Raw genomic sequence first — 13,607 nt, forward strand, 5'->3', positions numbered from 1 at the left:
TCCTCCTGTTCCTGTTTTTCCTTTCTCTTTTGTTCTGCTTCCTTTAGTCTGACTTCCTCCTTCTGTTTCCGTGTTTCCTGCTTCTTATGTTCTTCCTCCTTCCGTTTGATCTCCTCCTGTTCCTGTTTTTCCTTTCTCTTTTGTTCTGCTTCCTTTAATCTGACTTCATCCTCCTGTTTCCGTGTTTCCTGCTTCGTATGTTCTTCCTCCTTCCGTTTGATCTCCTCCTGTTCCTGTTTTTCCTTTCTCTTTTGTTCTGCTTCCTTTAGTCTGACTTCCTCCTCCTGTTTCTGTGTTTCCCGCTTCTTATGTTCTTCCTCTTTCCGTTTGATCTCCTCCTGTTTGCCATCCAAAACCCATTGTTTTCTCTCAGGAAGCTATAAGGCATCAGTTCTATTTTACTGCGGTGGTGAGCCATGACATGCTCCTTAAGGTCAACCATCCTCCTGTAGGACTTCTCTTCAGGACACCAAACACAAATGACCGAAAGCCTTTTGTGTGGGGCAGCTGCCAGATGATTTTTCAGTTGTCTCCTTGTCCTAAACGTCATGGGACACAGCCAACACTTTGCCTCAATTTGGGATGATGGTCTCATTCTGACATTGAATCACCAATTATAAATCCCTCCACCATACAACATATATTAATACAATACATAATATCATGTAGTGTCCTGTAGTGTGACTATATTTGTTTGTGTGTTTAAAATCCTCCCCCCCATATGGCATATGCTGGTAGTAAATGGATCAAGCTAAGTTTCAGTCTAAAAATATGATATCCACCCCCTTGGTCTCCCTATTTCAAAAATCTCAAGCCTCCTCAAGACAGTAAGTTGTCGTTAATTGCTTTCCGCCGCGCAGCTTGCGCATACAAAAAAAACGCTTGGCAGTAGTTTAATCTGCCATTCCCCTGGCAGGAAGATTCATCCTTCCCTTACAGCCAATAATATGTCCTGAGAAACAATGGCCATTTGTATCCCTTACATATTCTTCCAGAGTGGATCCAACTCTAGGAATTCCATCATGACTTTCTCCAGTCTGAGAAAAGTCAAACAGTTACTCTTAAACATAGTAACTCATCAAAACAATTAAAAACGTAACAACTTGTACAACTAATTTCGGCTATTCAAACAACGTTGAAAGGCATCTCAAACCTTCCTACTGGAGAACCAAGTGGGCGGATTCCGTCCTTGATAGGGCAGTAGTCTATCAATGTGGTAGACCTTCCCTGGCTGTTTCTTTGACCTTCTCACAAGGTAAGTGATGTCGTCAATTTTCCTTGTAACAACATATGGTCCTTTCCATTTTGATGTCAACTTATGACAAATTCCCTTTTTCTTCGATGCATCATAAAGCCATACAGCTTGACCTACTTGTAATTCGCGCTTTACTGCTTTCAAGTCATAGTGACGTTTTTGATACTCAGAATTCTGCTTAAGATGTTTCCTAGCAAGTACATGTGACTTTGACATTGCGTCCTGTAATTCATTTACATATTTATCTGTTTCAGGGGAAGTGGATTCGTTTGGTCCATCAGGACGTGGAATAACAGCTTCCATAGGAAGAAATATGTTTCTGCCAAACATCATCATGTTAGGGGTCTGTCCTGTACTGGCGTGAACTGATGATCTGTATGCCATCATAACCTGTGGCAAAATCTCATCCCAGTTTCTCTGATCATTTTGACAATAAAATGTTAGCATGCTTAGGAGTGTTCTGTTAAATCTTTCTACGCTTCCGTTGGACTGGGGGTGTTGACTTGTACTTCTAGTTTTGTCAATTTTAAGTAGATCACACAGATCTTGAAACAGCTTTGCTTCGAAAGACCTTCCTTGATCAGAGTGGAGCTGTAATGGTGAACCAAACCTACAAATAAATTCATTCACGATGGTACGGGCAATGGTCAGGGATTCCTGGTCCGGAATAGCATATGCTTCAGTCCATTTAGAAAAGCAGTCGCAAAGGACCAGAACATAGCGGTTTTGTCGTTTTGTTAACGGAAGAGGACCAAGAATATCAATCGCCACACGTTCCATAGGCTCGCCAACCAAGTATTGACCCAATGGAGCCTTGTTCCGCTTCAGTGATTTCCTAGCAGCACACTGGTCACATTCCTTGCAGTACCTTGTGATGGAGCTTTTCATAGCTGGCCAGTAAAAGAGTTGCTGGATCCTACTTAGCATTTTATCTGGTCCTAAATGACATGCAGATGGAACGTCATAAAAATACTTGAAGACTGTCTTTTGGTGTGATTTTGGTACCAGGAGCTGCAATTTGAAGTTGTCTACATTGTCTTTATCAGAACAATAAAATTTTCTATAAAGCATGCCATTGTTTATTGTTAGCCTATCCCATTGTCGCCATATTGTCTTCTGGAATGATGTTCCTTTTGATACTTGGTCCCAGTCAGGTTTATTTTTCTTTTCTTGAAGATATGTCAGAATGAGTGACATGTCTAAGTCTTCCAATTGGCATTGTCTGATACTATCTGGGTCCCATCCATCAATGCAGTAACCACTTGGTGTAGCACTATACTGATTTCCTGTCTGACTTCTTGTACATACTCGTACTATTTCTATTCTTGGTGTTGGTTCTTCATTTTCGTGTAACTCCTGGTTAACAAAATCAGTTTCTTCAAGTTGGATTTCGTCTGTTTCATCGATATCGTCGCTTGCGTGGTTTCCAGATTCTTGTCTCTCGCATGATTTACAAGGTCTTCTGGACAGAGCATCGGCATTTGAGTGTTTCCTTCCAGCTCTGTGTGTTACTGTCAAATTGTAAGTTCCCAGTTCTTCGAGCCATCTGGCTGTTTGACCAGTGGGTTTCTTTAGATTTTTCATCCATGATACAGCTGCGTTATCTGTGCGCAGCAAAACTTCCTGGCCATATAGATAATGATGAAATGTCTTTAGTGCTATAAATACAGCAAGTAGCTCTTTTCGGGTTACACAGTATGCCTGTTCATGTATGTTCATAGATTTGCTCATGTATGCTATAACTCGTTCAAGACCATCTTGAATTTGTGACAACACTGCTCCGACAGCCTTATCACTTGCATCTGTGTCAAGTATGAATGTCAAATTTGGCAGTGGGTAGGCAAGTACAGGTGTACTTGTTAAAGCGCTTTTCAACTGTTGAAATGCCTTTTGACACTCATCATTCCAAGCAAAACGGCTATTCTTTTCACAAATTTTGTGCATTGGTCTTGCAATTGCTGCAAATCCCTTAACAAATCGCCTATAGTAAGAGCAAAGTCCTAAAAAGCTGCGCACCTGTTTTTCAGATTTAGGGACAGGCCAGTCATCTATTGCTTTTGTTTTCTCTAGATCAGTGGAAATTCCCTCCTCGGACACGATATGCCCAAGGAACCTAACTTGTTTTTGAAAGAAAATGCATTTGGCAGGTTTCAATTTAAGATGTGCATTTTGTAGACGTATAAAGATTCTTTCCAGCCTCCCAAGACCCTCTTCAAATGTCGAACTTATTGATATGATGTCGTCCATGTAGAGTAATAGTTCTTTCCACTGTTGCCCTCTGAGAACATTTTCCATCAGACGCTCAAAAGTAGATGGTGAATTTGCAAGTCCAAAGGGCATGACAGTGAACTGGTATAACCCTAAACTTGTCAGAAATGCGGTCTTTTCCTTGTCTTCAGGAGCCATGCCGATTTGCCAAAATCCTGAATTTAAGTCCATTGATCCGAAGAATTTTCCCCCAGCGAGCGAGTCGAGGCACTCGTCTACTCTCGGAATCGGGTAGGAATCTTTTTTCGTGACGTCATTCAAAATTCTGTAATCAACACAGCACCTAGGGCTGCCATTTTTCTTCATTACAAGGACTATATTTGATGCCCAAGGACTAGAAGATGGTTCGATGATTCCTTTGTCCAACATCCGATTGACTTCTGATTTTTCCATCTCTTGCTTTCCAAGTGGCATACGTCTAGATCTCTGCCTAAAGGGTACTGCATTTCCTGTATTTATTCTATGTGTTACAAGGTCTGTCCTCCCTATGTCATCATCTGTCCTTGAAAATACATTTTGGTACTGTGAAAGGAGTCTGGAGAGTTGTTGTCTTTGGTCCTCATTTATATAAGTTGAACTCCTTTTTAATAAGTCAGTAAGATGTTCTGGTATTTCTTCACTAGCTGTAAAGCAATCTTTCTGTAGTGTTCTAATCTGCTCTGGTTTCAAATCATGCTCAGTATATGATTCACATGTTCCTATTGTTTCCTTTTTATACAGTTTAACTTCGTCGTCACCATAGTTGACAACATTAACAAAGTGTACTTGGTCTTGTGTATTTATAATCCCAGGTATGGTTAATGTAGACTTGGCTGTTCCTGTCGTGCCCTCTATTAATCCGTATTCTGTTAAATGATTGACTCCCGGTATTTCTACAGGCATCATAGTACTCGTCATTGGAGGAATTGTCATGTTGTCCTTAATTTCTACTCTGCAAATCATATTTGCCTTCCCTCCAATCCAACATTGTATTTCCTGGTTGTGGATCGTGTGCAAGACCATGCGCTGATAATTTACTTTACTAACTTCCTTTAGTAAGAAATCCTGTCCAAGTATTCCATCCTGATTGATATTGCATATCATAAAATTTTGACTGAAAATTTCTTGACCAAGCATTAGTTCTAAAATGATCGATCCAATGGCAAAAACCTTATTGCCATTAACGTCAAATATTTCGGACTTGTTTGGTACTAAAGAACACCAAACATTTGAAGGCAATTTTTCGTAAACATCAATAGATAATATTGACGCTGTTGAGCCACTGTCAATTAAAAAGTTGACAGGAAACCCAAAAATTAATCCATTTGTATAAAACCCGTTATCCCAATTATCATCTGTTTCCCCTATATGTCCTGTCCGGACATGTTTTTCTCCCTTCATATCAGGCCTTTTATCTTCTGTCACTAGCTCACGACCTATTGAGCCAGCGTTCTGTCGTTTCCCTGGTTGTGATTAAAAGAGGTATTTTGTCTTTGGTTGCCCTGGAAATTCCCTCTAGCTCTTTGGTTGTTTTTGTGTGGACAGTTCCTCATAAAATGGTCTGGGGAGTTACATCCGTAGCATCTGCCAGTATTTGCCCTCTTTGATTCCCGACTTCCATGTCCTTGTTCCAGCTTTGCTATCCTATCTTGTAATTCCTGCAAATTGCTATGGTAATCCTTTTCACTCATGTGTCCTTCGGTGTCCTTGGATTCCACAGCTCTGATCATTGTTGACTTCTTTTTGTCTTGATCCCCCAATATTGATTCATACCTCTCTATTACATCAACAGCGTCTGCTATTGTGTGGCATTCCTTGTCAATACAACGACATTTCATCTCCACAGTTATTACCTTGAATAACTGGTTTAATGCAAGAGACTCCTGCGCTGTCCAGGTCATAGTACGCCTTTTGCGCTAGTTGCCTTATATCATCCCCCACCTCAGCTATGCTTTCCCCTGCCATGCGCCTGCGCATCTCTAACTTTGAGAGCCAACGATTTTTGTGTTTTGAACTCCCAAACCTCTGATCTAACTTTTGTGTTAGCATTTGATATGTGCGCCTGTCGCCAGCAGACAAGCTCATGTAGTATGTCCTTGCTTGGCCCCTTAAGCTAGCTGCCAAAAACAACAGTTTTGTACGGTTTCCCCATTGTCCCAATTCAGCGCAGTCATCAAAATGCGACAAGTATTCCTCCCAACAATCCTTACCAGAGAAGGGCTCAGGTTTAAGTGTTACCTTTGGTGGGCCAATTGGTTGCATATTATGATTACCCCTACCATTCCTATCGTCAAAATCATGTCTCTGATATTCATCCCGTCCTTTATGTCTCTGATCTACTTCATCACCATGACCTTGTAAAATTGATTCCCTATCAAAGTCGTCATTGTCAGTGTGTATTTGATCCCCTTGTCCTAAGTCATCTAAATTTAAATCCCTTTCCATACGGAAATTTATTTCAGGGTCTGGGGAGTTCCTACCAGCATCAGCCATATTCTAAATAAAGACTTTTTATTTTATTTGTTGTTTCATATTTTATAGTTATAATAAATTTTTGTACAGTAAATCCACCACGTCGGGCTTAAACCACGTTTTTAAGTTGACAGGTTATTCCAAGGTTCGTATCCTGGATGCTAATTAGAATTTTAGCATCCCACTTCTGACACCAAATTGTAAGCCACCCGAGAGCATCCTGTCCTATACTCGGTAGTTTACTTTAATAACACTTAAATACAGTGTGTGACTCATGTAGCAACTCTACATTTGTATTAAACTTCCCAAATTACTTGTCAGGTATGGTCTTCGGAATGTTTAATATGTATGTATTGAGCAATCCCTTGTATTCGAGTGTTACTGAGCTAATTTTGTTCCTAACGGCTTTCCATAGTTTTTATGTTTGAACGAGCGTCCTCCAACATCTATTGTTTTCATCAGTGTAAATTCATGTGCTTTTTGTATGTGTCCAAGTTCAATAAAATAAAGTTATCTTTCCAATGTTAACAGTTTTTATTTGTTCACTGTTAAAAGTATGTAACATTATAACATCGTAAAACTATATAAATAAACAGTTGCGTTCAAGTGTACTGAATCATAAATCCTTAAATACATATTTGTGGTGTCCGACGTGGTGGGAGATAGCTTACTGTACAAAAGACGGCTAATTAAATATCATTAAACTTCATTATGTTATCCTTATTCTCACCTAAAGGTTATTGTTGCTTTATTTGTTTTTCAAGGTTTGAACTTGCCGCCAGCAAAACTTTGGGCTATCTGCCATTGCTGATTGCTCGCGCGTTTATATACTAAATTGTAATTGTCACGTGACATACTAATCCAATGGAAACTTGTCCTTTCCGGGAAGCCGGAACTATAAAAATTTCAGATAATGAAAAACATGATATACATATCATCTTAAGTTGTCCGAACATTGTCCTTATACATAAAACATCAAAACAAAGCTATAGCATCTGAAATATCGACAAAGAAGCTTGAAATAAACAATCGGACACCACTGCGCGCGCATTGATTTAGCAGACGATCTGCGTAATTACATAATACGTAAATAACATACAACATAGTTCATTTCAACCATCTAAATATTTACAATATATTTGTGTCCGGCAGGGTATACTTATTAAAAATCTTATCTGTGGTATTAAAAATACAATATTAGATCAAATGTCCAGGGGACGAATTGGTATTTAAAGATATCAAAACACATGTTTCGGTCCCCACAAAATGGCAGACGACAAAGTCTCCGTAAATAAACAATTCGATTGAAGTATTTTCCTATGTATATCAGGCATATTAGACGTTTAAATATGAATATTTGGTTACAAGAAATGATCCTTAATACGGGAATTACATGATATATAGCATGTAGAAGGTAAGCCATGAGTAATTACATACATTCCCTGCCGTAACACTTGTACAACAAAAATGTAAACAAATGAAAAATTCATTTCACTTCCAGTGTTTTACGCATTAAAAATTTGTTATCCTTGATAATTGTCAACATCATCTTGAACCTATATACAAACATGAACTAGAAATTCATATCATAGCTGATAAAATGCTTCCCCCCTTTATATTTGGTAAACAAAAAAAATGAAACTTTGGCCTGTGAAATCCATACATAAAAATAGTAAATTAATGCCATATCTTTGATTAAAAAAATGTTTTACTTGCTCGTGCGAGCCAAGTTACTATGCGTAAGAACACAACCGTTATGTTTAAAAGAATAATATTTCCTTTTTCTGAATTTATAATATCATAACAAGTACTTCCAATGCCTTACAGTATTAATATCTCGGGTGAGCGTCCTTCACAACAATATTAAATGTGGAAATTTTTGGAAGGAGTTTAACCGCCGGACAAAAAAATTAAGATAACTGAAAATCAAAAGGAAGATCGAAATAAAGTATATGAAAGTGACAAAAGGAAACGCAAATACCAAAAATCATGGGAAAAAGATCGTGAATGGTTGCATTATATAGTAGATCGGAAGCATCATTTGATCCGGTCCCGGCTATTGAAATGTGGAATATTTCTGGACAGCGCTCCAGACGACATAGTCAGGCACCCTATGGTCGTCGTGAGGATTGCAATGACGTGGAAGACAATGTTGATATTTTTTCTGTCCTTGATCCTGATTTTGATAAAGAAAATCATTGAGATTACCAAAGCCTTTATCAAAATCAGAATAAAGACTATTCCTTTGTCTAACTTATGTAAACGAAAGCATCAAAATAAAATTAAACATCTGTCATTTATATTAGTGTTTGTCAAATAAATGTCATTTTTTCAGGACCAGTAGATTTGGAGCCGGACCAGTAGAGTTTACAGTCCACTGGTCCGGCTGGCCAGTACACAAAAAAGCTTAAATTCGACCCCTGGAAACAAGCCATTATATTATGTTACTACAATTCTTGTTCAATTAATAATCTAACCAGTTCTTTGGACATTGAAAATCTTGGGAATTCCCCTTTTGAATTTGGTTGTCGCTGAATTAACAGTTTTATTTTTTTTTCTTTATATCACTAATAAACGATTTAACCTTCGCTAAGATACACATATACCTATTGCAGATCAGGAATTATAGTTAACAAAGTATCTATTAAGCGTGTACACTTATTGGTAGAACTGTTGTGATTGACGATTAAATTGATTTTTCTATAAATGCTTACAAAAAATATCCATTTAAACCTAGAATAAATAAATTTATGCCAACGGTTCATTGTGGCTTCTAAGATATTTTATTCACATGAATATGTTGTACTATGACAAGCAAAGTGGAAGCTGTAAAAGGGGCATTAACTGTCACATTTCTGTTCACCTAATTGATTCAAATTAATAAACAATTAACTATATAAAAATGAGAGGATGTGGTATGATTGCCAATGAGACAACTATCCGTCAAAGTTCAAATGAAGTGGCTGAAAGCAATTATAGTCAAGTGTACAATCTTCAATAATAATATACGACTTGAACAAACGGCAACCATGCACTGATCATGAACTACTTGCACCTGACTTTGGACAGACACATACAAAATGTGGTTTGGTGAAACGTATTTATGAGCGCTCATCCCTACCCAAACCTTGGACAGTGGTGTAACAGCACAACACAAAGAAAAAAAACTATTAAAATCAATTGCAGAGGGCTTAGCTACTCTGATCGATACAAAGCAGAAAAACATGAAACAAAAACGCAGACCGGACGTGGCAGGGTATATACCCAGCCTTCATCCATTAATAAAAGAAAATACACTTTGTACAGATTGTCGATGGTCTGTAACCCGATGTACTAAATACTAATAAGACAAGCACGTGCAATCGTATAATGATAATTTTTCTAGGTCTGTTGGATTTCATGTTGACTCATCATTTTTACCTGAATAACAATCATTTGTTACGGGTCAAATTAGTCAAAGAAATAGTTCCTTCCGACAACTCCATTGTTTCACTTTAAAATGCAGACATACTTTTCCGTATCATAATAAAGATAATAATAAATTAATAATAACAATAACTAAACATGATAAGCAGGTAAGTCACCCATCTCCAGTTAAGGGACAAGAGGAATGAAACATGTTTGAGTAGGGTAAAACAAAAAAACCTATTAATCCGTCAGATCACAAATATATTTTCCCCCGAAATGTTAAACTTAATTCGCGTTACACTTGTGAAGCGGTCTTTCTCTTGGATGAGAGTACTTGGATTAGATCTCCGACAGGTTGAAATGAACGAACTTTTTTTGAGAGTGGTTCCTACTCTGCTAAAAACGCAGTCGAAATTAAATAATTCAGGAATGGTTAAATATCATTTTCTTGTTATCTTTCGAATAAGCAAGCTAGTCTGATTTTAACAAAGCTGGATGTATTCATATAAGATTAGCATATTTACTCTGTATGACATACGCTCATTAATCAGCAGCCGTAAATATACTACTGTTGAAATATTAAATAATTTATTTTCTTTTTTATTAGGGGCATAGGTCTATTCTAAGACTAAGAAAATAATTGTGAACAAAGCCTTTAAAACTTTAAAGAAATAGCATGGGTTCCGGTGGAAGTAGAAAGGTAAGTGCAAAAATTCATCGATGGGTAAAACTACAAAAACAAGAGTATGTTCGAAGAAAATATTCCACAGTCAAAGAATGTGTTGAAAAGCTCAAACTCAATACTCCTCTTAGCTAACTAACATAATAGAAATCAAAAAATCTTTCATGTAGTTTGATGCAGTCAATACAGCGTCTTTAGTCTGTTGCTTAGTCTTTAGTTTTCTATTTTGTGTCTTGTGTACTATCATTTGTCTGTTTGTCTGTTTATCTTTTAGCCATGGCGTTGTCAGTTTACTTTCGATCTATGAGCTTGACTGTCCCTCTGGTATCTTTCGCCCCTCTTTTAATGTAATCATACCCAGTTCTCGGGTTCCCTGTAGTCAACACGGATTTTATTCCTATAATATCGACCGCCTCTCTTATGCAGAAAGTAGAGCGTGATTCTGCTGTTAGATAAGTATCTCGTTTGACCAAGTTTTAAGAAAGGAGTAGGTGCAGTAAGACCCCTTTTTGGCCCCCTAATATAGCAGTTTTACAAAATTGTTAAAATGTAAACTTTTAGCTATTTATTGGAAAGAAAAATACTTCTGTAATATAAATATGAGATTTTTTTGACAATTCAGTGCACATGTATCGGGTACTATCATCATTAAGTCATACTAAATTACTGAAATAGTTATCAAAGGTACCAGGATTATAATTTAGTACGCAAGACGCGCGTTTCGTCTACACAAGACTCATCAGTGACGTTCATATCAAAATATTTATAAAGCCAAACTAGTACAAAGTTGAAGAGCATTGAAGATACGAAATTCCAAATCTTCACAATTTTAGCATTTGAGTTACTTTTAGACGGATTCCGTATTAAACGAAACTGGCCGCGTTTGTGTTCATTCTTAATATTTAAATATAAGTTGTATTCGATGATAATAGATAACATATATAAAGGTTGAGGTGGAACACTAATGCTGCCATTTTCATTTTTGACAAAAATCATCTGAAAAGTGACATTTTTGGGGCATATTTGATAGATTTTAAATATTTAAGCTTAACTTTGAGCATCTTTAATGATTAAGTGAATTCAAATCTTTCACATAAACTAATCGAATCTACGTAAGTGTCCAAAATCTTCCATCAGATGAACTTGAAGTTTTAGGCCGGACCTACTCCTTTGCTGTTTCTGGAATTAACTCAGGGGTATGAACGTTAAAAGTTCAATGTTTCTAAGTGTTATCTTATAATTTGTACACTTATAATCACTTCTGAACCTTTTGTCAAATTTAATGCTATATAATTAGAATTTAATGAAACGTAACAAGATATCATATGTATTTGACAATACTCATCATGAGAATTTGAATAATTTTTAATTTTCGAGCTTGACGAAACCTAATTTATTTGAAACAAATCGACCTTACATGCCAACTTGGCCATGACCTTTAATAGATGGTCAAATTTCATTATACATTATAGCTGTTCGTTCCGCATATATTCACAAAATTCTGATCTTATTACTTCATCTAACAAGGTATTTATACATATTATACTAGTATATGTATTAAATTTTTATTTCAACTATATTGTCTTGCAACACTAAAAATTCAATTGCTTCTTTTATTGCTGGTTAGTGTTTAGTTTAATGTGTGGCCTGTTGTGTAATGTATTTGCATGGGTCACCACAAGATATTTGAGGGTGGTGTTCTTCCGTTTTTGAATTTAAGCACCAACCTTGGATTCCAAGTATCACTCTTGAATTTCTGGCAGAAGATCATTTCTCATATAATTTCAAAACTACAGGTTCATTTGTCAGGACTGACATTGAGAGTGATGCTTGAAATCTAAAGGTGGTACTACTTCTAGTAAATATTAGCTTGAAAGGCGATATTTGAAAAAAAACAAACTGTTATAAAATTACGATGGAATAAATTCATTTTTGTTTATATGTATTCAAGAGCTTTGCAAAAAAGTAATGCCTAAAATTAATATTTTTCAGCGGTTAGAATATTTATTTTATTTGCTTCATTGTAAACTTTTCTTTGGTGATCCATGCTTGTAAAGAAACATTAAATAAATGTAATGTTATGAATGTTTTAGGCTACACCAACCGTTTTAAAGGGATACAGACGAGAGATAAGCAATGTATCGTTGATGAAAGTAAGGCAGAAAAAGGTCGTACGGATCGATGAAGGTGGAGTAGAGACAACATCTAATACAACCAACGCTAAAGTAGCTGTGTCTTCTACCAGCAAGATGGAAAATGATCTCTCAACTAGTTCAGAGGAGAAAACTGAAACTGAAGATATGGAAGCTTTAAAACCCGTACTGGAGATGGAAGAGGGGGAAACAAATGCGAAAGGGGAAACACAGGTAGAAGGGGATACAAAGACGGAAGGGGATACACAAGCGGAAGGGGATACAAAGACGGTACATGATTCAGGTACAGTAATAAAACTTTGATATCTTTTCATTTGCTTTTCTTATCATTTGTCGTCCGTAGTCATCCTCGGCAATACCTTTTACAAAAACCTCCTCTATAACTGTACTGGGTCAAACTTGTTTCTTGTTTTAAAAACGTAGTCAATGACTGCGTTAGCCAACCAATATGTCATATTTGGCAAAAAATAGAACATAGGGGTAAATACATGTTTTTTTTTATTGTCTTAAAAACTGCTACATGTTAGCATACTGAAAATCTGAAGAGGGCGCAACGATGTAAAGAATGATGATATCTATCAATTGCTCATTACTCCGGACAACTTCTAATTAGCGTCTTTGCCCTTAAATGACAAAATTGCAACATCTCATTTTTCATTTTTGCCTTATATGCCTTATATGTAGATTGTAATAAAATCTTAACAGCTACATACTTCCTAGAAGTAGTACCACCTAAAATGAATTATAGGATAAATTGAAGTTTTATGGCATCAGTCCCTTTGCTACAATTGCTATTTTTGAGGGTATATTATTTTCAAAAAAACTTTATTGATTTTATGTAATAATCACAACTTGGAATACTTGAGTACGTCGAAAATAAGTGAGATGATAATCATACAATAGAGCGATGTTTATTTTCATTGTAAATTGTCCTTGCGTTTCTTTTTGTGTATCTGACTTGTCATTTAACTTGTTAAATGTTTCGGTGTATTTGATTTTTCTTTTCAGAATCAAATAGCATTATCAAAGTCCAATTGTGTTTATCTTTTTTAATATCTCAGTTTTTCCCTCGCACTTGCGCTGTGCGTTTGTCAAAGTAATAACAACGAGGGGTCTCAAGGTCATTGCATACGGAATGGTATCAGGAGAAATTACGAGAGACACCAATTTAGCAGCAGCATATTTCTGAAGTATTGATAAAGTGAAGGATTTCTTTAAAAAGAAAGTCCATGTACATGTGTCTTATAGGAAAACTTAGCCATTCATTATATAAAACATATTCCCTTTTTTTTTAAGTTGAAGTTTCATATGGCTTGAAATGTACGATAGGAATATTTATACATTTTTCATATCGTAAAACTAGTGTGATCACTATTTGATATGTTTAATT

The 13,607-nt window shown here is 36.5% G+C and overlaps 1 protein-coding gene across 1 annotated transcript in view; it reads left to right on the plus strand.

Annotated features, from left to right (window-relative positions):
- The first annotated feature begins 9,988 nt into the window (after window positions 1–9,988).
- LOC143079164 (uncharacterized) overlaps window positions 9,989–13,607 on the plus strand; it is a 31,172-nt gene continuing 27,553 nt past the window's right edge. Inside the window, exons 1-2 of the mRNA XM_076254392.1 lie at window positions 9,989–10,082; window positions 12,158–12,500. Coding sequence (XP_076110507.1) covers window positions 10,059–10,082; window positions 12,158–12,500 — 367 coding nt within the window. The 5' untranslated portion in view covers window positions 9,989–10,058. The remainder of the gene's footprint in view (window positions 10,083–12,157; window positions 12,501–13,607) is intronic.

Source organism: Mytilus galloprovincialis, chromosome 6, assembly GCF_965363235.1.
Source record: "Mytilus galloprovincialis chromosome 6, xbMytGall1.hap1.1, whole genome shotgun sequence".
Classification (NCBI taxonomy): domain Eukaryota; kingdom Metazoa; phylum Mollusca; class Bivalvia; order Mytilida; family Mytilidae; genus Mytilus; species Mytilus galloprovincialis.